The sequence below is a fragment of the Oryx dammah genome, unplaced genomic scaffold (assembly GCF_014754425.2).
Source record: "Oryx dammah isolate SB20612 unplaced genomic scaffold, SCBI_Odam_1.1 HiC_scaffold_25, whole genome shotgun sequence".
In the NCBI taxonomy this organism is placed as follows: Eukaryota; Metazoa; Chordata; class Mammalia; order Artiodactyla; family Bovidae; genus Oryx; species Oryx dammah.
In genome coordinates, this window is record NW_024070209.1 from 5,853,133 (window position 1) to 5,879,227 (window position 26,095).

Here is a 26,095-nt window from a genome sequence, read left to right on the forward strand (position 1 = left end):
ATGGAGTATTACTCAGCCATTAAAAAGAATACATTGGAATCAGTTCTAATGAGATGGATGAAACTGGAGCCGATTATACAGAGTGAAGTAAGCCAGAAAGAAAAACACCAATACAGTATACTAATGCATATATATGGAATTTAGAAAGATGGTAATGATAACCCTGTATGCGAGGCAGCAAAAGAGACACAGATGTATAGAATGGACTTTTGGACTGTGAGGGAGAGGGAGAGGGTGGGATGATTTGGGAGAATGGCACTGAAACATGTATACTATCATGTAAGAAATGAATCACCAGTCTATATTCGATACAGGATACAGGATGCTTGGGGCTGGTGCACAGGGATGATCCAGAGAGATGATATGGGGTGGAAGGTGGGAGGGGGGTTCAGGATTGGGAACTCAGGTACACCCGTGGCAGATTCATGTCAATGTATGGCAAAACCAATACAGTATTGTACAATAAAGTAAAAATAAAAATTAAAAAAAAATTGAAATGCAAATTAAAATGTATTGAACCACTAAAACAAAAAATTTCATACTGTCTTTTTCATGAAATGAGCCATTTTCATTTAGAAAATTGTTATCTAGGACCTGGAATTTCAAGAGTAAACATTAGCGCATTTTCAAAGTGTCAATTCTGGAGTCCTGACATCAGACCCTCTGCTTGGAGGCCAGAAACACATGGACCATGGTGACTCCATTTCCACGTGGTCCCCGCCCATGTCTCCATCACACTTTGCCTTGTGTTCCTGCCTCCAGTTCACCTAACTCTGGCCTCAGGCCATCCTGGTAGTCTTTCTGCCTGGAGGGCTGGCTGGAGGGGGAGCCCCCGAGATAGAAGGGGCCCTGGGGGGCATGTGAAGGAAAGGGAATCAGGAATGTGGCTCCAAGGATCACCGGCTTGTGTGGGAAAGAGGACACCTGGTCAGGGCCTGAGAGGCTTCTTAGTGAGTGGCCTGGGAGAGTGAAGGCCCAGATGGTAAGGCCGTCTCTGATGATTTGGGGCTGCGAGAACGTTCCTGGATTGTTACTTTTCACATCTGTGTGCCTTAAAAAAAGAAAAAAAGACAGCATCAGTATCTTACAATTTTCTGAGTACAGGTCTTTTGCCTCCTTAGATAGATTTATTCCTAGCTATTTTATTCTTTTTATTGCAGTGATAAATGGAATTATTGCCTTAATTTCTCTCTCTGATCTTTCATTGTTAGTGTATAGGAATGCAAGAGATTTCTGTGTATTAATTTTATATCCTGCAACTTTACCAAATTCATTGATATGCACCAGAAGCTTTCCGGTGGCATCTTTAGGATTTTCTATGTATAGCATAATGTCATCTACAAACAGTTTTATTTATTCTTTTTCAATTTGGATTCCTTTTATTTCTTTTTCTTCTCTGCCATAGCTAGGACTTCCAACACTATGTTGAATAACAGTGGCGAGAGTGGACATCCTTGTCTCGTTCCTGACCTTAAAGGAAATGCTTTCACCACATTGTCATACCGAGTGAATTAAGTCAGAGTGAAACAAATGTCATATATTAATGTATACGATGTGGAATTTAGAAAAATGGTGCAGATGAACCTATTTGCAAAGCAGAAATAGAGACACAGACATAGGGGTCAAACATGTAGACACCAAGGGGGAAGGGGTGCCTTGGATGAATTGAGAGATTGGAATTGACACATATACACTATTGATACTGTGTATAAAATGAGAACCTACTGTAGAGCACGGGGAACTCTACTCTATGCTCTGTAGTGACGTACTTGAGAAATAAATCCCCAAAAGGAGGGGATATAAGTATATGTATGGCTGATTCACTTTGCTGTACAGCAGGAGCTAAGAAAATATTGTAAAGCAATTATACTCAAAAGGACCACAGTTATACTCATTTGGGGCCCCAATTCCTCCAGGCTGCCTAAGAGGGAGTTTGTATATTTGAAGGAACAGATGAATAAATGCTCTCCTTTAGAATGTCATGGGCAGCTTTCAGGTTTAAGGCTTGAAATAAACAGATGCTGCCTTGAGCTAGGTCCAGAAAGCAGTTCCCAATGTGTGATCTAGGGACTAGGGGGTTCCATGAGGTCAAAATGATTTCTGTAATGTTGGCATATCATCTGCCTATTTACTCACGTGAGTATGCAGTGGACTTTTCTTTCTATTTGTTTGTTCTGACATGGACCATTTTTAAAGTCTTTATAGAATTTGTTACAATATTGCCTCTGTTTTATGTTTTGGCTTTTTGGCTGCAAGGCATGTGGGATCTAGTTCCTTGACAAGGGATGGAACCTGTGTCCCCCGCATTGGAAGGTGAAGTCTTAATCACTGGGCCACCAGGGAAGTCCCTATGGTGGACTTTTCCAGAAATTCCTTAACGTCTGTCAGCTACATCTCTCTGAGGCCTAATGGACAGCATGCTTATATCTTTAAGATTTCTCAGTTTTCACCCACATACAGAAGAGCTCTTCAGAGTCCTCAGCCATTTTTGAGCATGTAAATGGTTGCTGGAACCAGAAAGTTTGACAAGCTATGGATTAAATTAGCACGTGGTTTAATAGATCAGCCCAAAATGATGCTTAGTAGTAAAGAATCCACCTGCCAGTGCAGGAGACCCGGGATGGATCCCTGGGTGGGAAAGATCCCCTGGAGAAGGAAATGGCAACCCACTCCAGCATTCTTGCCTGGAGGATCCCTGGACAAAGGAGCCTGGCAGGCTATATTCCATGGGGTAGCAGAGTCGGACACAACTTAGGGACTAAACAAAAACAACAATAATGATGGCAATCAGAAAGACTTGGGAGAAAGGTTGAGAATCAGACAGTCATCATCTGTTCTTTTTTTCTTGCAGGAAAAACTGCAGAGACAATCTAATGGATGAAGATGAGAAAGACAGAGCAAAGAGGTAAGAGACATTTAAACCTTGCTTGTTCTCACTCAGCAGAGAAAGGCGCAGTCAGGGATGGAAAACACACGCTCCATGAAATACTGCATGCTCTGCCCCCAGAATTCATACCAGCTACCCCAATTCTGTTCCTTACCCTGAAGTTACTCATTGTCTAGGACTTGCCAAGTTGTTTGTAGTTTTCGCATGTCCGTGTACTGACCCTGTTGACCCAGCCCTCTTTTTAAAGGCCTCTGGTTATGGCGTTTCCAGGATGGACGCTCCTTGGCCAGGTGACATGGCTGGAGCCAGGCCAGCCTGGGCTCAAATCCTACTTCTGCTGTTGGGAAGCAGTTGGCCCTGGACAATAATGGGCATAATCAGCAGCTCACACTGGACATGCAATGGCCAACCCCACTGGGCTGTGCTCTTCCATGTATGTTGTCTCAGCTTCCTCGTCGACCAGGATCACGGCCGCTTGGCACTGGTTTCGGGTTGACCAGAAACCCCAGCTTGGTTGCTGGCACATCAGTGCTGTTATAACTGTGTCCGTGCTTGTCCCTTCGGTGGACATTCATTGAATCCCTCCTGTATATGAGAAGTCATAAAGTGGATATTTTGAAGGTACAGCCCAGTCGGATGTTATCAGTTTCATAAAATCAGCCCAAGTTGGCAGTAACTGCACCAGGCTCTGGGGAAAGAGAGATGACCAATAGGTGTCTTGCCCGTGAGGGGTCCCAGGTGATGGTGGCAATGGGTAGGTGACCCCAGATCATTAGCTTGCACAGACATGAAATGTCCTGTCTCAGGACGGTCTTCGCTCATGCCCAGTGGACAAGCCTCCCTCCTCCAGGCTCTTTCCTCTTTGCTCCTCCTGCCACCGCCCGGCTCACAGGTACCTCCCCAGGCCCCTGAAGCCCTCTCTTCTTCTTTTTTTTTAATATTTATTTTTGGCTGCACTGGGTCTTTGTTGCTGTGTGGAATTTTCTCTAGTTGCGGTGTGAGGGTTTCTCATTGTGGTCACTTCTCTTGTTGTGTGGCATGGGCTTTAGGACATGCAGACTTCAGTAGACGTGGTTCCCAGGCTCCAGAGCACAGGCTCAGTAGTTGTGGCCCACGGGCTTAGTTGCTGTCTGGCATGTGGGATCTTTCCAGATTAGGGATCAAACTCGTGTCTTTTGCATTGGCAGGCAGATTCTTTACCACTGTGCCACCAGGGAAGCCCCTCCCAACAACCTCTAACACACCCGCAGAGCTGAAGGATCTGTCCGCCTCCCCTCACAGAGCCCGCCACCCGACTGTCACCTACAAAATTCTCTGCTTGTAAATGACGGAGCTCTCAGAGGTCACCCAGTTCAGCGGCCCCAGGGGAGTCTGTCCTTCCATCTTGCCTGGTGAGGGGCAGCCTTGAGAACCATAAACCCCCAGGCGCTCAGACCTCTGAGACCCAAATCACAGGGAATGTTTGTACTGTTTGTTCATTTCCCAAAGATTTCCTGAAAAAAATCAGGGAGCAAGGAAATGGCCTGAAGTGTAGACAAGCTCAGACTGGCGTGGAGTGAGCATTGTTGGGGGCTCAGCATATTCTAAATCTCTGCTTTTCCATTCGTTTGAAAGTTGTTCTGTAATAACTATTTATTTTTCAAATTCTTTTCCTGTGTATTATTTTTTTTATTATAGTTGCTTTACAGTGTTGTCCTGGTCACAGGAATACAGTAAAGTGAATCGGCCGTAGGTGTTCACCTATCCCCTCTTCCTGCGATCTTTCCTTCCCATTTAGTCACCACAGAGCAGAGTTCCCTGTGTTATACAGCAGGTTCTCATTAGTTATCCATTTTGTACATAGTATCAATAGTGTCTATGCCAATTCCAATCTCCCAATTCATCCCACCCTGCCTTCTTCCCTTGCTATCCATATGTTTGTTCTCTCTGTGTGTAATAACAATTTAAACACTGGAACTCCATTTAAACCTAAGGAACTCCTCGGATGAGTCTAACAGGCCCTTCACTGGGCACTGGGCACCATGGCTGTCTTAGACCACCACCTACAAGGGCTGTAAAATCCATACGGGTCCCAAACAACATGTAAATGGATAGACCAGACTAGACTAGAGTCCTGGCACCCTGTCTCATGGGCAGGCTTCCAGCTCTCCACTCTGGGGCATCTTGCCTCTTGGTGGACTCCCAGGATGCTGTGAACAGAGAGCAGAGAGCCAAGCCCCATGCCTGGCTGACCCTGCCCCGTCTGCTGGATTCCAACAAGCCCCTTCACCCAATAAGCTTCCACTTTCTCAGACGCAACATTTCTCAGACTTGGGTCCTCATTTCTGTCCTGCCCTCCTCTCGTGTTATTTTAGGATCAGCCACAAAATACACCAAGAAGCTCTTCTTATTTTTTTTAGAAGTATTACTTGCTATGTATGCTAACTTGCTTCAATCATGTCCGACTCTTTGCAACCACATGGACTGTAGCCCACCAGGCTCCTCTGTCCATGGGGATTCTCCAGGCAAGAACACTGGAGGGGGCTGCCACGCCTTCCTCCAGGGGATCTTCCCGACCAGGGATCGAACCCACGACTCATGTCTCCTGCGTTGCCCGGTGGGTTCTTTACCACTAGCGCCACCTGGGAAGCCTCACCTGTATATGAAGATGAAGAACATTTTACAATAGCACATTTACAAGCTATCCCCATCAGCGATAAAGACAAGGTCAGCAGTGCTGGCCAGCGTTCACTGGGCCTGTCCTGAGTGCCCTGTTCTTAGCCGGGTGCTCAGCACCAGGCTAAGAACCTTTCTGTGCATTATCTCGTATCACCCTCCACGTGCCTTTGAGGTGTACATCCCTGTTGTTACCATTTTACAGACAAGGAAACTAAGGCCCAATAAGGTTAAGCAACTTTTCAGATACCCTAAAGCTGTAATAAGTAGCAGAAGTTAAATACAGCCTTCCTAAATGCCAGACTCTGTTCTTACTCCCCAGACCACACACATATCTCATCACGTGATAACAAATTCATTCTCTCTGGCAGGTCCAGTCTGTGTCCTAATGTGACTTTGAGTCCACAGGAGTTTGGCTTTTGCCATCATTTTTTGTTGTTGTTGTTTTTGGCTGCCATAGATCTTAGTTGTGGCTCTCAGGATCTTTAGTTGTGGCATGCGAACTCTTAGTTACGGCATGTGGGATCTAGTTCCCTGACCAGGGATTGAACCTGGGCCTCCTGCATTGGGAGCACAGAGTCTTGGCCACTGGACCAGGAGGAAAGTCCCACCATCATCATCTTTCATGTCACCCCCGGGCCCCCAGTTTCAGCCTGTCTCTCTTCTACATGGCTTACCTCGCAATCCGGAAGAGGTATAAATGCAGGATGGCATCACCGACTTGATGGACATGAGTTTAAGCAATAAGCAAGCTCTGGGAGTTGGTGATGGACAGGGAAGCCTGGTGTGCTGCAGTGCATAGGGTCTCAAAGAGTTGGACACAACTGAGCAGCTGAACTGAACATGTCTTTGTATGACTGAGTCCCTTCACTTTTCACCTGAAGCTATCACAGCATTTTTAATTGGATACACCCCAAGACAAAATAAAGTTTGCAAAAAAAAAAAAAATGCACATTTAGGGTCTGCCATCTTCAGAGATCATCTGATGTAATCAGAGACATTTCAATAAAATCATGGCTAAAAACTCTTAAGAAATAAATCCAATCCTATGCAGTTTCCATTTATTCCCATCCCCATTTGCTTTGAGCCATGGGCACCCAACTCCCCTAAATTGCCTATTCAGAAACCTCCCAGCACAGATACTGGGAAGCAAAGCTGCTGGTCCTCACCCCTCTCCCATCCTCAGATTGGGAAACGGGTTTAGACTGTTTGGGAATACCCTGTTCTCTTTGCCAGAATAGCAGCAATAATACAGTATGCTTCATAACACCTGGGGGTGGGGGGAAAGGACAAAATAAACACAATCCTAAAACTGTGTCACTTCCAAAGCCTCTAGCTGTGGGATTTTTTAGCTGCAACATGGGGAGCCCTTCCCTAATCCCACCTGGAGGTCTGATAGGAATTGTTTGCACTCCTGATATTTTTGATGAGATTAGTAGAAGTGTTGAGCTTCAGATCAGAACTCTTGTTGTCTCCAGAAAACATGAGCTATATTTGGCAAGGTTTTCAAAGCTTTGGGGAATTCATGGTTTATTTGGATTGTTTGATCAAGTATTCTAAACCAGGACACAGATCCACTTTCTTCTTTAAATTTCCATGTAAATCCAGTGAGGATTAATTGCATGCCCTATTGTGTATATAGAACGATATGCTACTTTCTTTAGTGGAAGATGTAAAAACATGGTCCTTGTGCTCAAAACAGAAACAGTTTGGTTGAGAGACATTTGGATCCCTGGATAATGAGACACAGTTTACCATCTTGTGTTCCAGTCTTAAACACATCTTTTTAACTCTAATGTGACACAGTTTTGTGGAGGGTGTGTGTGTGTTTCATCCAGGAAGTAGTGCAGTGTGGCAGGACGTACACAGGCTTAGAATCAGATAACCCCAGCTTTGATTCTTACCACTTTTACTTTCTGCCTTTAGATGAGCTATTATACTAAACCTCTCTTAGCCTCAATTTCCTACTCTGTAAAATGGGGGTATAAATGGCAGTATAGTCAAAACAAAGGTTTTTTCAGTAGTCACGTACAGCTGTGAGAGTTGGACTGTAAAGAAAGCTGAGTGCTGAAGAATTGATGCTTTTGAACTGTGATGCTGGAGAAGACTCTTGAGAGTCCCTTGGACAGCAAGGAGATAACTCAGTCAATCCTAAAGGAAATCAACCCTGAATATTCATTGGTAGGACTGATGCTGAAGCTCCAATACTTTGGCCACCTGACTTGAAGAGCTGACTCATGGGAAAAGACCCTGATACTGGGAAAGACTGAAGGCAAAAGGAGAAGGGGGTGGCAGAGGATGAGATGGTTGGATGGCATCACCAACTCAATGGACGTGAATTTGAGCAAACTCCTGAAGATAGTGAAGGACAGGAAAGCCTGTTGTGCTGCAGTCCATGGGGTTGCACAGAGTTGGACATGACTTAGCAACTGAACAACAATAGCCCATACCCTCTTCCTAGGGATTTTGGAGAAACTATTAATAAATGAAGCTCAGTGGAAGCCCCTAGCACAGTGCAGGGTACACAGTGCTGATAAGAAAAGTTGACACAGGACACACACTATGTGTCTGCAGCATTTTACTTAATTAACTCTAAACCTTGACAGGTTATTTTTAGCTCCACGGTGGTTCAGATGGTGAAGAATCAGCCTGCAATGCAGGAGACCTGGGCTCGGTCCCTGGGTAGGGAAGATCCCCTGCAGGAGGGCATGGCAACCCACTCCGGTACTCTTGCCTGGAGAATCCCATGGATGGAGGAGCCTGGTGGACTACAGTCCACGGGGTCACAAAGAGTAGGACACGACTGAGCGACCAACACACACATTACACTGAAGAAACCCAGGACTGAGCGGGCAGACAGGGGCAGGCAGGGATTCACATTTAGGCATCAGTTTCTAAAGTCTGGCAGCTTCTTATGACATGACTCGCCCATGCGCCCAAACGGTAGGGACAGAAAGAGGGGGTAGGAACCATCACTTTCCAAAGAAAACAAATTTCTATCACTATCATAGTGATAGTGATAGCACTATCATAAAATACAACCCACTGCGTTTCTTTTTCTTTTATTTGTTTATTTATGGCTCTGCTGGGTCTTCATTGCTGTATGCGGCTTTCTCTAGTTGTGGCGAGTGGGGGCGACTCTGACTGCGGTGCAGTCTCCTCCTGGCAGTGGCTTCTCTAGTTGTGGAGCAGGGGCTGTAGAGCGCAGGTTCGTAGTGGCACAGTTGGCACAGGCCCAGTTGCCCCACAGCATGTGGGATCTTCCGGGAGAAGGGAGCGAACCAGTGTCCCCTGCACTGGCAGGGGGACTCCCAACCACTGGACCGCCAGGGAGGTCCTCACTCCATTTCTTGATAGAACTGAATGCTGAGAAGAAAGGCTTTCATGTGAGCTTCTTCCTTTAAGCCAATATTAAATGGTCAATTCATTGGCATTAATTAAAAGTACATTATTGCCTATCAGTGAAGGCCCAGTTCCATAACCTCATGCATTCTTATGGAAGGAGGGAGTCGGGGTGGTGAGGTTAAAATTGTGCTGCCTCTTGCAGGACATTTGGTCCTGGCAAGAATGTTCAAGAGATACTTGGTCTGGAAGGTACTTGGTCCTCGGATGGCCAATAGACACATGAAAAGATGCTCCACCTCACTAATTATTCAGTTCAGTTCAGTTCAGTCGCTCAGTCGTGTCCGACTCTTTGCGACCCCATGAATCGCAGCACGCCAGGCCTCCCTGTCCATCACCAACTCCCGGAAGACACTCAGACTCATGTCCATCGAGTCTGTGATGCCATCCAGCCATCTCATCCTCTGTCGTCCCCTTTTCCTCCTGCCCCCAATCCCTCCCAGCATCAGAATCTTTTCCAATGAGTCAACTCTTCGCATGAGGTGGCCAAAGTGCTGGAGTTTCAGCTTTAGCATCATTCCTTCCAAAGAAATCCCAGGGCTGATCTCCTTCAGAATGGACTGGTTGGATCGCTAATTATTAGAGAAATGCAAATCAGAACTACAATGAGGTATCACCTCACAACAGTCAGAATGGCCATCATTAAAAAATCTACAAACAATAAAAAATTTTAAAACTACAAACAAGAGATGCTGGAGAGGATGTGGAGAAAAGGGAACCCTCTTGTCCTGTTGGTGGGAATGTAAATTGATACAGCCACTGTGGAGAATAGTATGGAGATTGTTAAAAGACTAGGAATAAAATTACCATATGACCCAGCAATCTCACTACTGGGCATATACCCTGAGGAAATCATAATTGAAAAATACACAAAGAATACATTTGAATCAGTTCTGATGAGATGGATGAAACTGGAGCCGATTATACAGAGTGAAGTAAGCCAGAAAGAAAAACACCAATACAGTATACTAACACATATATATGGAATTTAGAAAGATGGCAATGATAACCCTGTATGCAGGACAGCAAAAAGACACAGATGTGTATAGCGGACTTTTGGACTCAGAGGGAGAGGGTGAGATGATTTGGGAGAATGGCATTGAAACATGTATAATATCATGTAAGAATCGAATTGCCAGTCTATGTCCGATGCAGGATACGGCACGCTTGGGGCTGGTACACGGGGATGACCCAGAGAGATGTTGTGGGGAGGAGGGGTGGGAGGAGGGTTCATGTTTGGGAACGCATGTACACCTGTGGTGGATTCATGTCAATGTATGGCAAAACCAATACAGAATTGTAAAGTAAAATTAAAAAAAAAGGAAATTAAAAAAAAGGAAAAAAAAATTAAAAAAAAGAAAGAAAAAGAAAAATACACATGTACCACAGTGTTCACAGCAGCACTATTTACAATAGCTAGGATGTGAAAGCAACTTAGATTGTCCATCCACAGATGAATAGATAAAGAAGATGTCATACATATACACAATGGAATATTACTCAGCCATAAAAAAGAACAGGTTTGAGTCAGTTCTAGTGACGTGGAGGAACCTAGAGCCTGTTATACAGAGTGAAGTAAGTCAGAGAAAAACAAATACAGTATCTTAACACATGTCTAAGGTTCCATGAAGCCCTACAAGAACTTCTAGAACTAACACCCAAAACAGATGTCCTTTTCATTATAGGGGACTGGAATGCAAGAGTAGGAAGTCAAGAAACACCTGGAGTAACAGGCAAATTTGGCCTTGGAGTACAAAATGAAGCAGGCCAAAGGCTAATAGAGTTTTGCCAAGAGAACGCCCTGGTGATAGCAAACACCCTCTTCCAACGGCACAAGAGAAGACTCTACACATGGACATCAGCAGACGGTCAACACTGAAATCAGACTGATTATATTCTTTGCAGCCAAAGATGGAGAAGCTCTATCCAGTCAGCAAAAACAAGACCGGGAGCTGACTGAGGCTCAGATCATGAACTTCGTATTGCCAAATTCAGACTTAAGTTAAAGAAAGTAGGGAAAACCACTAGACCATTCAGGTACGACCTAAATCAAATCCCTTATGATTATACAGTGGAAGTGAGAAATTGATTTAAGGGACTAGATATGATAGAGTGCCTGATGAACTATGGACAGAGGTTTGTGACATTGTACAGGAGACAGGGATCAAGATCATCCCCACGAAAAAGAAATGCAAAAAGGCAAACTGGCTATCTGAAGAGGCCTTACAAATAGCTGTGAAAAGAAGAGAAGCAAAAAGCAAAGGAGGAAAGGAAATATATACCCATTTGAATGCAGAGCTTCAAAGAATAGCAAGGAGAGATAAGAAAGCCTTCCTCAGTGATCAATGCAAAAAATAGAGGAAAATAATAGAATGAGAAAGACTAGAGATCTCTTGAAGAAAATTAGAGATCCCAAGGGAACATTTCATGTAAAGATGGGCTCAGTGAAGGACAGAAATAGTATGGGCCTAACAGAAGCAGAAAATATTAAGAAGAGGTGGCAAGAATACAAAGAAGGACAGTACCAAAAAGAGCTTCATGACCCAGATAATCACGATGGTGTGATCACTCACCAGCCAGACATCCTGGAATGCGAAGTCAAGTGGGCCTTAGAAAACATCACTACAAACAAAGCTAGTAGAGGTCATGGCATTCCAGTTGAACTATTTCAAATCCTAAAAGATGATGCTGTGAAAGTGCTGCACTCAATATGCCAGCAAATTTGGAAAACTCAGCAGTGGCCATGGGACTGGAAAAGGTCAGTTTTCATTCCAATCCCCAAAAAAGGCAATGCCAAAGAATGCTCAAACTACCCTACAATTGCACTCATCTCACACACTAGTAAAGTAATGCTCAAAATTCTCCAAGCCAGGCTCCAAAAAATATGTGAACCGTGAACTCCCTGATGTTCAAGCTGGTTTTAGAAAAGGCAGAGGAACCAGAGATCAAATTGCCAACATCTGCTGGATCATCAAAAAAGCAAGAGAGTTCCAGAAAAACATCTGTTTCTGCTTTCTTGACTATGCCAAAGCCTTTGACTGTGTGGATCACAATAAACTGTGGAAAATTCTGAAAGAGATGGGAATACCAGACCACCTGACCTGTCTCTTGAGAAACCTATATGCAGATCAGGAAGCAACAGTTAGAACTGGACATGGAACAACAGACTGGTTCCAAATAGGAAAAGGAGTATGTCAAGGCTGTATATTGTCACCCTGCTTATTTAACTTCTATGCAGAGTACATCATGAGAAATGCTGGGCTGGAGGAAGCACAAGCTGGAATCAAGATTGCCAGGAGAAATATCAATAACCTCAGATATGCAGATGACACCACTCTTATGGCAGAAAGCGAAAAAGAACTAAAAAGCCTCCTGATGAAAGTGAAAGAGGAGAGTGAAAAAGTTGGCTTAAAGCTCAACCAACATTCAGAAAACGAAGATCACGGCACCCGGTCCCATCACTTCATGGCAAATAAATGGGGAAACAGTAGAAACAGTGTCAGACTTTATTTTTTTAGGCTCCAAGATCACTGCAGATGGTGATTGCAGCCATGAAATTAAAAGACGCTTACTCATTGGAAGGAAAGTTATGACCAACCTAGCCAGCATATTAAAAAGCAGAGACATTACTTTGCCAACAAAGGTCCATCTAGTCAAGGCTATGGTTTTTCCAGTGGTCATGTATGGATGTGAGAGTTGGACTATAAAGAAAGCTGAGCACCAAAGAATTGATGCTTTTGAATTGTGGTGTTGGAGAAGACTCTTGAGAGTTCCTTGGACTGCAAGGAGATCCAACCAATCCATCCTAAAGGAAATCAGTCCCAAATATTTGTTGGGAAGACTGATGTTGAAGCTGAAACTCCAGTACTTTGGCCACCTAATGCAAAGAACTGATTTATTTGAAAAGACCTTGATGCTGGGAAAGATTGAAGGCACGAGGAGAAGGGGACAACAGAGAATGAGATGGTTGGATGGCATCACTGACTTAATGGACATGAGTTTGAGTAAACTCCAGGTGTTGGTGATGGACAGAGAGACCTGGCGTGCTGCGATTCATGGGATCTCAAAGAGTCGGACATGACTCAGCAGCTGAACTGGTAGAATCTATAAAAACGATATCAATGGACCTATTTGCAGGGAAGGATTGGAGACGCAAATACAGAGAGGAAACTCGTGGACACAATGAGGGAAGGAGAGTGTGGGACAAATGGAGAAAGTAGCATTGATATATATATAATACCATGTGTAAAATAGATAGCTGGTGAGAAGCTGCTGCATAACGCAGGGAGCCCAGCCTGGTTCTCTGTGATGGCCTAGATGGATAGGATGAGGAGAGGAAAGGGAGGCTCAAGAGGGAGGGGACATATGTATAACTATGGCTGATATGCATCGTTGTACAGCAGAAAGCATCACAATGTTGTAAAGCAGTTTTCCTCCAATTAAAAAAAAAAAAGATGCTTGATTCTATCCAAAACATCCATGAACATATTTAGTCCATACCAAATGGTTTTGGACAGGACTAAAACATCAAGGACCTTCTGGCAAGACCAAATGTCTCCCTGGACATTTTGAATAGACCAAATGTCTGCTAACCATGTTAGTTGTTTTTTTCTTTTTTAATTGAAGTATAGTTGATTTACAGTGTTGTGTTTGTTGTAAGTATACAGCTAAGTGATTCAGTTATATATATCTTTTTTTTTCAGTTATAAATCTCTTTTTCAGATGCTTTTGACTTATAAGTTATTGCAAGATATTAAGTATAGTTCTCTGTGCTATGCAGTAGGTACCTTGTTGTTAATCTATTTTATATATAGTATGGATATATATCGATCCCCAAATTCTCCTTTATCCCTCCCTCCCTTTCCCCTTGGGTAACTAGGTTTGTCTTTTGAGAGTCTGTTTCTGTACTATAAATAAGTCCATTTGTCTCATGTTTTGAGATTCCACATGTAAGGGATATCATATGATATTTGTTGTTCTCTGGCTTACTTCACTTAGTATGATAACTTCTGGGTCCATCCATGGTGCTGCAAGGGGCATTATTTCATTCTTATTGTGGCCTTTGGTTAATAGGATTAAGAGTGTCAGGTGAGAGAGTAGCTGGTTCTCACTATAGAGTGAGTGCTGGTTCTGAAACACAGGCTGGACCATTTTATTATTCTTTGAGTCTAATCCTTAGTCTCAACACCAGTGAAATGGTGCAGGCAAGAGAGAGGAGTTAAAAACAATAAATAAGAGGCCTTTCCGAGCAGTTTTGCAGTATCAGGCTTCTCAGAAGGAAAAGCTTCAGTCTTGGGAAGCTGATTGTTACTTTCTGTCCCCCCTGGGGGTGTTGGCTGGTGTGGACCAATGGCAGTAGCCGTTCCATCACCCTCGAATCATGATTGGCTAACTAAGTTCCTGAGCAAGTGGAAGGTACAAAAAGGGATACAGAGCCTAACCCTGCCTTCCACGAGCTTTTCAGCAGGTTGGGAGCATCCTTGAAAAACATGCACAGCGGGGAGAGAAAACATCCCCAAGAGGTCTGTGTTGAGCAGAGCTGGGATGCTGATCAGAATTTGTGAGCTCTGCTTTCTCAGCCAAGTGCCCATTCGTGGAGAGATAAGTTGGTTACTAGGAAAGACTGACCTTGTTGTTTCATTTCTCTGGATGTAAATTCTGTCTGTCTACCAGGAAGGGCTGGACATCACCATAAAGGTTGTAGTGAACTCAGATGTTCTGCTCTGTGCACACTTGCTAGTGCCCCTGTGTGCAGGCTTGGTGCGGAGTGAAAAAGCCTGGCCCCAGGCAGTGTACACTGCCATTCCCAATTGGAGCCCATCCATCATGCTTCCCTTTCATAGGCTCTTGACTGCATGTTCTGTACATCATCTTAAGCCCACACACAGGGAGAAAGGGCAGTAAAAAAAAAATAGGGAGCCTTCCTTTCCGTCTGTTTTATTTGGTGATAAAGGCAGCAGCAGGCATTGCAAGAATATAGCAGCATCAGGACACACAATTCATTTCTATTAGCCTGGAGTTTCCAGATGAGTGACTCTGTGTTCAAAACAAAGGGGAGAGTAGCAGTGTGCTTGCGGGCAGAATGCTAATTCTCACTGTGGCCCAGTAAAGAGAGATGGGAAAGGTGCCCCCCTCCATCTGGGGCTCTTGGCTTTCACCTTAGTGGGGTCCCTTGGTTGGCCAAGAAGACTTGTCAGAAGGAGAAATGTGTTTGTGGTAGACCTAGAAACTTGGGACCGTCCCAGCTCAGAGACCCAGAACCTTTCTGGGGGCATTGGAGACAACGGGCAATTTCCTAAACTCCCTTTCAATCATTTTAATACAATTTTTAAAGTTTTTATGTTATGTTGGAGCAAAAGAGTCAGACACAACTTAGTGACTAAACATAACAAAAAATAGTTGATTTAAAATGTTGAGTTAGTTTCAGGTGTGTGCAGCACTTGCACGGCATCATCTTTTAGGATTTGAAATAGCTCAGCTGAAATTCCATCATCTCCACTTAAATTGAAGAAAGTAGGGAAAACCACTAGACCATTCAGGTGTGACCTAAATCTTCTCCACTAGCTTTGTTTATTGTAATGTTTCCTAAATCCAATCCCTGGCTTCCCTGGTGGCTTAGCGGGTAAAGAATCTGCCTGCGATGCAGGAGACCTGGGTTCAATCCCTGGGTTGGGAAGATCCCCTGGAGAAGGGGAAGGCTACCCACTCCAGTATTCTGGCCTGGAGAGTTCCATGGACTGTATAGCCCACGACTGAGTGACTTTCACTTTCCTAAATCCCACTTGACTTCACACTCCAGGATACCTGGCTCTAGGTGAATGAGCACACCACTGTGGTTATCTAGATCATTTAAGACCTTTTTTTTTATATATAGTTCTTCTGTGTATCCTTGCTACCTCTTCTTAATCTCCTCTGCTTCTGTTAGGTCCTTGCCATTTCTGTCCTTTATTGTGCCCATCTTTGCATGAAATTTTCTCTTGGTATCTCTAATTTTCTTGAAGAGTTCTAGTCTTTCCCATTCTATTGTTTTCTCTGTTTCTTTGCATTGTTCACTTAAGAAAGCTTTCTTATCTCTCCTTGCTGTTCTTTGGAACTCTGCATTCAGATGGGTATATGTTTCCTTTTCTCCTTTGTCTTTGCTTTTCTTCTTTTCTCAGCCATTTGTAAGGCCTCTCCAGACAACCACTTTGCCTTGTTGCATTTCTTTTTCTTTGGGATGCTTTTAGTCACCACCTCCTGTGCTGTGTTATGAACCTCCGTCTGTAGTTCTTCAGGCACTCTGTCTACCAGACCTAATCCCTTGAAGGGATTAGATGAGGTGACAAATAGTTGTCACCTCCACTGTATAATCATAAGCAATTTGATTTAGGTCATACCTGAATGTTCTAGTGGTTTTCCCTACTTTCTTCAATTTGAGCCTGAATTTTGCAATAAGGAGCTCATGATATGAAACATGGTCAGCTTCAGGTCTTATTTTTGCTGACTCTCTAGAGCTTTTCCATCTTTAGCTACAAAGAATAGAATCAATCTGATTTCGGCATTGACCATCTGGTGATATCCATGTGTTGAGTCATCTCTTATGTTGTTGGAAGAGAGTGTTTGCTAATGACTAGTTCTTGCCTGAAGAATCCCAGGGATGGTGGAGCCTGGTGGGCTGCCGTCTATGGAGTCGCACAGAGTCGGACACGACTGAAGTGACTTAGCAGCAACAGCAGCAGTATAGTGAAGTGATTATATATGTGTGCACCTCTTCTTTGTCAAGTTCTTTTCCCACTTAGGTTATTACAGAATATTTAGCAGAGTTTCCTGTGCTAAAAAATAAGTCCTTGTTGGTTATCTCTTTTTTCAGTTGATTTACAATAGTGTGTTAGTTTCTACTGTACAGTAAAGTGAATCAGTTATACATAGACATATATCCACTCTTTTTTAGATTCTTTTTCCGTACAGGTCATTACGGAGTTTTGAGTGGACTTCCCTGTGCTTTACAATAGGTTCTTATTAATTATCTAATTTATGTATAGTAGTGTGTATATGTCAATCCCAATCTCCCAGTTTATCACTCCCCAGCTTTTCCCCTGGTAAACATAAAGGTTGGAAGAAAAGTTATGACCAACCTAGATAGCATATTCAAAAGCAGAGACATCACTTTGCAGACTAAGGTCCGTCTAGTCAAGGCTATGGTTTTTCCTGTGGTCATGTATGAATGTGAGAGTTGGACTGTGAAGAAGGCTGAGCGCCAAAGAACTGAATGCTTTTGAACTGTGGTGTTGGAGAAGACTCTTGAGAGTCCCTTGGACTGCAAGGAGATCCAACCAGTCCATTCTGAAGGAGATCAACCCTGGGATTTCTTTGGAAGGAATGATGCTAAAGCTGAAACTCCAGTCCTTTGGCCACCTCATGTGAAGAGTTGACTCATTGGAAAAGACTTTGATGCTGGGAGGGATTGAGGGCAGGAGGAGAAGGGGACGACAGAGGATGAGATGGCTGGATGGCATCACAGACTCGATGGACGTGAGTCTGAGTGAACTCCGGGAGTTGGTGATGGACTGGGAGGCCTGGTGTGCTGTGATTCATGGGGTCGCAAAGAATCGGACATGATTGAGCTACTGAACTGAACTGAACTGATTTTAAATATAGCGGTGTGCACATTGCAGCCCCACACATCCAATCTATTTTTTTAATTTTTATTTTTGCTTGCACTTGGTCTCCGTTACGGTGTTTGGGCTTCTCGCTGTGGTGCCTTCTCTTATTGTGGAGCACAGGCTGTAGAGTGCGGGCTTCAGTAGTTGAGGCACCCGGGCTTCGTTGCTCCAAGACATGTGGAATCTTCCCGGAACAGTGGTCAAATCCCTGTCCCCTGCATTGGCGGGCAGATTCCTATAGACTGGACCACCAGGGAAGTCTCCTCAATCTATTTTAAATTGAAAAGCATGCTCAGAAGCTCACTATCTTGAAAACGCAGCCCTTTTCTCAGATAAACATTCCTGTTAGAGTTTTGGTGACCAAGTACCTAAGGATTGTGCTCCCGTGAAATCCTCCCCTCGGGGAACCGTTAAGTCAGAATGACTAGGAAGTGAAGCCAGCTTCCCCTTTAAGCCCCAGCATTTCCTGATAACTCTGGTTAAGAGTCAAGATGTCCCTGATACATCTCGAGAGGAAAGAGCAGGCTCCGTGGGGGCTGCACCGTAGGAAGCAGACGGAGTGCAGAGATTTCTGTAAGAGAGGAGGGTGATACCAGCCTGACCCGTCTTGACCCCTGTGGGGTGACTTCCCTCCCGGAACAGATTACATTCTCTCTCTCTTTTTTGTTGTTGTGCCCTACTCTTTGCAACCTCGTGAACTGCAGCACGCCGCCATGAACTGCAGCACGCCAGGCTTCCCTGTCTTTCACTATCACCCACAGTTTGCTCAAACTCATGTCCATTGAGTCGCTGATGTCATCCAACCATCTCAGAAAATACAATCTGTCACTGTTTCCACTTAAAAAAAAAAATGTTTGGCAACACCCCACAGCATGTGGGACCTTATTTCCCCAACCAGGGATCGAACCCACACCCCCTGCATTGGAAGGCAGAGTTTTAACCACTGGACCACTGGGAAAGTCCCTTGATGTTCTGCTCTTAAACAGAATTGCTGAAGGCTCCTGGATCTGGCAGTGCTCCCAAACCCTGCTGCCTTGGGGTATAGGGATGCTGGTGGTTATGGAGATGAGGAGAGGTGACCCAGGCCTTACATGAATCTTGCTTTAATGCCAGAGTTTCCCAAAACTTGTTCTAGGAAACACTAATCCCAGGAAGTGCCTTTGAAAACACGCTGGAGCTGCACTATTTACTGCTTCTCCCTTTTGAAAAGTTTCAGAGCTTCTTAGCACATGAAAGGTGCTGTGGTTGCAATTAGCACATGAGCAAACAAAAATCCTTTTCATTTTATGTCACGCTGCATTGGGAAAAAGTTATCTGGAAAAAAACAAACAAAAAATAGTAACAACAAAACAAACTTCTCTGGCTACACTTGGCTCTTTCTCCAAATAATTCTTCCTAATTTTCCATGGAAGACCCTTAGCCCAATACTGTCTTATGCAGTAGATATGTCCATTTTATCCTAGTAATTTGGGGTATGTTTTCTTGTGCATAAACAACACCAAAACAACACTTGAAAAATACTGAAATGTTTAAAGAAATAATCAAAGATGATTTATAATCATACCACTTAGAGGCATAGACACTGTTAATATTTTGACATATTTCCCACCACGTTTTTTTCTGTATTTTCCATCAATTAAAAAAAAATTTTATTGAAGCATAGTTGATTTACAATGTTGTGTTAATTTCTGCTGTAGAGCAAAGTGTCTCAGTTATACATATATATTTTTTTTCATACTCTTTTCCATTATGGTTTATCACAGGATGTTGAGTAGAGTTCCCTCTGCTATAGAGTGGAACCTAGTTATTTGTCCATCCTGTTGATAAAGTTTGCATCTGTTACCCCAGACTCCCAGTCCCTTCCTCACTTCCCCCTTGGTGACCACAAGCCTGCTCTCTAGGTTTGTGAATCTGTTTCTGTCTCATAGATATGTTCCTTTGAGTCATATTTTAGCTTCCACATGTAAGTGATATATGGTATTTATCTCTCTCATTATGACTTGACTTCACTTAGTATAATGATCTCTGGGCCCATCTATGTTGCTCCAGATGACATTCCTTCATTGTTTATGACTGAGTAGTATTTCAGTGTGTGTGCGTGTGTGTATGTATGTATATATGTATGTATATACACACCACATCTTCTGCATCCATTTGTCTGTGGATGAACGTTTAGGTAGTTCCCATGTTTTGGCTATTGTAAAGAGTGCTGCTATGAACATAGAGATGCATGCCTCATTTCCAATTATACTGTTTTCCATAGTGGCTGTACCAATTTACATGACGGGAATACTCTTATAAGATCTTGGTTACTGAGGTTGATCAGACTCCAATTTATTCTTTATGGAAGTTCACATGCATGGACAGGACTCTTTGTGTAGAGGACACTTAAGACCGATGTTACTTCTGAACGTTGCACATCACAGTGGCCTCTCAGAACATTGACAGTGAGCCCGTATTTGGCATATTTCAGTTCTACGTGAAATTTGAGATCCTTCCACAACCATGTCCTCTGCTTCAAGGGCTACAAATGAAGTAGAAGACCTAATTTGGAAACCTTCTCAGACAGGTTTTTTCTGCTTGGTTTATAACACTCAGATTTGGGAGACCTAGTCTAAACTCTTTATCGGTTTCTCTTTTCAGTCTCACCCTATAATGTGGAACCAGTTAGCCCAAATAAGAAATGCCAGAATTCCCACCTGGAAGGAACTTGGACATCAGTGAGCCTGTATTTTAAGCATTAACTATCTGGGTATCCCCAGAATTTACAAAATTAACGCAAAGGCATAATTTGCTTATGGCTATCCAGGCTGGATGGGGCTTGGCAGGAAATGCTTGTCCCTGTTCCTTGCGGTCTCAGCTAGAGCCATTCAAAGATGCTGGTCAGAGACTTTCCTGATAGTCCAGTGGCTAAGATCCTGTGCCCCGATGCAGGGAGCCCAGGTTCAATCCCTGGTCTAGATCCCCAACTAAGAGTTGCCACGCTGCAACTAAGACTGAGAATCGTTACGTAGATGGGTAGACAGGCAGATAGACAGAGGGAGAGAGACGGATGGTGGACAGAGCCATCTGAAGATGTGCTTGCTGCCACGGCTGGTGTGGATGTTAGCTGTCAGCTGGGACAGTGGTTTTCTATGTGGAGGTGGAGGCGTGGCCTTCTCATGACATGTCACTGGGTTTGAGGATGAGCATTATAAGAAAAACCTGGGGGAGAAGAGGGAGCCGTGTGTCCCCTTAGTACCTGGTCTTGGAAGTCAGGTAGGGTTACTTTTGCCACCTTCAACCCATGAGACCCAAGTTTCTGAGGTCGGTCAGCCATTCTCAAGGGAGGGGAATTAGAACTCATCTTTTCATGGAGTAAGTTGTAAAGAACTTTGAACTATCTGGTTTATAATGACTCTATCAACTCTATTTAATGTTCTTTAATAACCTATATGGGAAAAGAATCAGAAAAAGAATGGATATATGTATATGTGTAATTGATTCACTTTGCTATACACCTGAAATTAATACAATAATGTAAATCAAATATGTGTTGTTGTTCAGTTGCTAAGTCATGTCCGACTCTCTGTGACCCCATGGACTGCAGCACATCAGGCTTCCCTGTCCTTCAGTGTCTTCTGGAGTTTGTTCTAACTCATGTCCATTGAGTCAGTGATGCCATCCAACCATCTCATCCTCTATTGCCCCCTTCTCCTCCTGCCCTCAGTCTTTCCCAGCATCAGGGTCTTGTCCATTGAGTCAGCTCTTTCCATCAGGTGGCCAAAGTATTAGAGCTTCAGCTTTAACATCAGTCCTTCAAATGATTATTTGGAGTTGATTTCCTTTAGGAGTGACTGGTTTGATTTCCTTGCTGTCCAAGGAACACTCAAGAGTCTTTTCCAGCACCACAACTCAAAAACATCAATTCTTTTATGCTCAGCCTTCTTTATCGTCCAACTCTCACATCCATACGTGACTTCTGGAAAAACAATAGCTTTGACTATACAGACCTTCATCTGCAAAGTGATGTCTCTGCTTTTTAACATCCTATCTAGGTTTGTCATAGCTTTTCTTCCAAGGAGTAAGTGTCTTTTCATTTCATGACTGCAGTCACCATCTGCAGTGATTTTGGAGCCCAAGAAAATAAAGTCTGTTACCATTTCCATTTTTTCCCCATCTATTTGCCATGAACTGAAGGAACTGGATGCCATGATCTTAGTTTTTTGAAGTTGAATTTTAAGCTAGCTTTTTCACTCTCCTTTTTCACTTTCATCAAGAAACTCTTTAGTTCCTATTTACTTTCTGCCGCTAGGGTGGTGTCATCTGAATCTCTGAGGTTATTGATATTTCTCTGAGTAATCTTAATTCTAGTTTGTGATTCGTCTAACTCAGCATTTTGCATGATGTACTCTGCATAGAAGTTAAATAAGGGTGACAATATACAGCCTTGACGTATTCCTTTCCCAGTTTTGAACCAGTTCATTCAAGATTGTTGAACCAGTCCATTGTTCCATGTCTGGCTCCAGCTGTTGCTTCTTGACCTGCATATAGGTTTCACAGGAGGCAAGTAAGGTGGTCTGGTATTCCCATCTCTTTAAGAATTGTCCACACTTTGTTGTGATCCACACCATCAGAGGCTTTAGCATAGCCAATGAAGCAGAAGTAGATTTTTTTTTTAATTCTCTTGTTTTTGCTATGATCCAACAGATGTTGGCAATTTTATTTCTGATTCTTCTGCCTTTTCTAAATCTAGCTTGTACATCTGGAAGTTTTTGGTTCACATACTTCAAGCTTGAAGAATTCTGAGCATGACCTTGCTAGCATGTGAAATGAGTACAGTTGTGCGGTAGTTTGAACATTCTTTGGCATTGCCCTTCTTTAGGATTGGAATGAAAACTGATCTTCTCCAGTTCTTTGGCCACTGCTGAGTTTTTCAAATTTGCTGGCATATTGAGTGCAGCACTTTCACAGCATCATCTTCTAGGAACTGAAATAGCTTAGCTGGAATTCCATTACCTCCATTAGCTTTGTTTTTAGTGATACTTCCTAAGGCCCAGTTGACTTCACACTCCAGGATATCTGGCTCTAGGTGAGTGATAACACCATCATGGTTAGATGGGTCATGAAGATCTTTTTTGTATAGTTTTTCTGTGTATTATTGCTACCTCTTCTTAACATTTTCTGCTTAAGTTAGGTCCATACCATTTCTGTCCTTCATTGAGCCCATCTTTGCATGAAATATTCCCTTGGTATCTCTAATTTTCTTGAAGAGATCTCTAGTCTTTCCCATTCTATTATTTTCCTCTATGTCTCTGCATTGTTCACTTAAGAAGGCTTTCTTATCTCTCCTTGCTAGTTTTTGGAACTCTGCATTCAGATGGGTATATCTTCCCCTTTGTCATAAACCTTTAATTTTTTATTGGAATATAATTGCTTTATAATATTGTGTTGGTTTCTGCTGTACAACAGAGTCAGCTATAAATAAACATGTATCCCCTCTCTCTTTGACTTTCCTCCCACCCTACCCCCATCATCTCATCCATCTAGGTCATCACAAAACCCTGAGTTCAGTTCCCTGTGCTATAGCAGCTTTGCACTCGCTATATATTTTATACATGGTAGTATATATATGTTGGTGCTAATCTCCCAGTTTGTCCCATTCTCCCCTTAGCCCGCTGTGTTCACATGTCCATTGTCTGTACTTTTTTAATGTTTGGTCTTCCTAGAGAGTGATACCTTCATTCCCAGGGAAGGAGGACCTGCCCGATTTATCTGTCATTCTCCGTGTCCCCGCAAGAACTACCCAGAAATATGTTTCCTCAAGAGTCTATTGTGGCTATTGTCCAGGTTGACTCTGTATACTTTTGCAAGAGGTCCTGTTTTATTTACAGACCCTGCCATTAGGCTTTCAGAATCTGTATTCCCACCTTTTGATTCCTATGGGTCTCTTATATACGCATTTAAAAAGTGTGGGAAAAGGATGACATAATGCCATTGCAGCAACATAGACATACCTAGAGACTGTCAAACTGAGTGAAGTAAGTCAGACAGAGAAAGAATAAATCACATGGTGTACCTTATATGTGAAATCTAAAACAAGGATACAAATGAACTTATTTTCAAAACAGGAACAGATTTACAGACATAGAAAACAAACTTTTGGTTACTAAAGAAGAAAGGCAGGGAAGGGATAAATTAGGAGGTTGGGATTAACACATGCACACTACTGTTTATAATGTGGGTTCACTTGCTGATTTGGGAAGACCTCCTGGAACAAGAAGTGTGCTTGCCTGGAGAATCCCATGGACAGAGAAGGCTGGTGGGCTGTAGTCCATAGGGTTGCAAAGAGTTGGACACAACTGTGCACACACGCACTACATATAGAAAACAAATAACTAATAAGGGCCTACTATATATTACATGGCGGAGAAGGCAATGGCACCCCACTCCAGTACTCTTGCCTGGAAAATCACATGGATGAGGAGCCTGGTAGGCTGGTAGGTCGCACAGAGTCAGACACGACTGAAGCGACTTAGCAGCAGCAGCAGCAGCAGCAGCATATATTACATGGAGCCCTACTCAATACTCTGTAATAACCCATATGGGAAAAGAATCTTTAAAAAAGAATGGATATATGTATATGTATAACTGAATCACTTTGCTGTACACCTGAAACTAACACAACATTGTTAATCAACTATACTCCAATATAAACTAAAAATAATTTTTTTAATGTAATGGAGAGGCATAGCACTAGAATTATCAAAATAATTTTGAAAAAGAAGACTAAAGCTGGGGAAATCACATTATTAATTTTAAGACTTATGGTAAAACTACAGTAATCACACAGTGCTACAGTGAAAGAAAAGCTCCATAGGTCCCTGGAACAAAGAGAGAAGAGATAACCTAGAAATTGAATCTCATAAACTTGATCAGTTGATTTTTTCGTGGGCGCAGAGGTAATTCAGTATAGAAGAATCTTTTTAAAAAAGATAAAATAGACTTTAAAACAAAGGCTGTGAAAAGAGATAAAGAAGGCCACTACATAATGATCAAAGGATCAATCCAAGAAGAAGATATAACAATTATAAATATATATGCACCCAACATAGGAGCACCGCAATATGTAAGATTAATGCTAACAAGTATGAAAGGGGAAATTAACAGTAACACAATAATAGTGGGAGACTTTAATACCCCACTCACACCTATGGACAGATCAACTAAACAGAAAATTAACAAAGAAATGCAAACTTTAAATGATACAATAGACCAGTTAGACCTAATTGATATCTATAGGACATTTCACCTCAAAACAATGAATTTCACCTTTTTCTCAAGTGCGCATGGAACCTTCTCTGGGATAGATCACATCCTGGGCCATAAATCTAACCTTGATAAATTCAAAAAAATCGAAATCATTCCAAGCATCTTTTCTGACCATACTGCATTAAGATTAGATCTCCGTTACAGGAGAAAAACTATTAAAAATTCCAACATATGGAAGCTGAACAACATGCTTCTGAATAACCAACAAATCACTGAAGAAATCAAAAAAGAAATCAAAATATGCATAGAAACAAATGAAAAGGAAAACACAACAACCAAAAACCTGTGGGACACTATAAAAGCAGTGCTAAGGGGAATGTTCATAGCAATACAGGCATACCTCAAGAAACAAGAAAAAAGTCAAATAAATAACCTAACTCTAAACCTAACACCTAAAGCAACTAGAAAAGGAAGAAATGGAGAACCCCAGAGTTAGTAGAAGGAAAGAAATCTTAAAAATTAGGGCAGAAATAAATGCAAAAGAAACAAAGAAGACCATAGCAAAAATCAACAAAGCCAAAAGCTGGTTCTTTGAAAGGATAAATAAAATTGACAGACCATTAGCCAGACTCATCAAGAAACAAAGAGAGAAAAATCAAATCAATAAAATTAGAAATGAAAATGGAGAGATCACAACAGACAACACAGAAATACAAAGGATCATAAGAGACTACTATCAGCAATTATATGCCAATAAAATGGACAATGTGGAAGAAATGGACAAATTCTTAGAAAAGTCCAACTTTCCAAAACTGAACCAGGAAGAAATAGAAAATCTTAACAGACCCATCACAAGCACAGAAATTGAAACTGTAATCAGAAATCTTTCAGCAAACAAAAGCCCAGGTCCAGACGGCTTCACAGCTGAATTCTACCAAAAATTTCGAGAAGACCTAACACCTATCCTACTCAAACTCTTCCAGAAAATTGCAGAGGAAGGTAAACTTCCAAACTCATTCTATGAGGCCACCATCACCCTAATACCAAAACCTGACAAAGATGCCACACAAAAAAAGAAAACTACAGGCCAATATCACTGATGAACATAGATGCAAAAATCCTCAACAAAATTCTAGCAATCAGAATCCAACAACACATTAAAAAGATCATACACCATGACCAAGTGGGCTTTATCCCAGGGATACAAGGATTCTTCAATATCCACAAATCAATCAATGTAATTCACCACATTAACAAA

At 42.6% G+C, this 26,095-nt stretch overlaps 1 protein-coding gene across 1 annotated transcript in view; it reads left to right on the forward strand.

The window, feature by feature from the left end:
- The first annotated feature begins 2,855 nt into the window (after nucleotides 1–2,855).
- The window catches only part of NPAS2 (neuronal PAS domain protein 2), a 125,840-nt gene continuing 102,600 nt past the window's right edge, over nucleotides 2,856–26,095 (forward strand). The window contains exon 1 of the mRNA XM_040267695.1: nucleotides 2,856–2,905. Within this exon, the coding sequence (XP_040123629.1) occupies nucleotides 2,874–2,905 (32 nt within the window). The 5' untranslated portion in view covers nucleotides 2,856–2,873. The remainder of the gene's footprint in view (nucleotides 2,906–26,095) is intronic.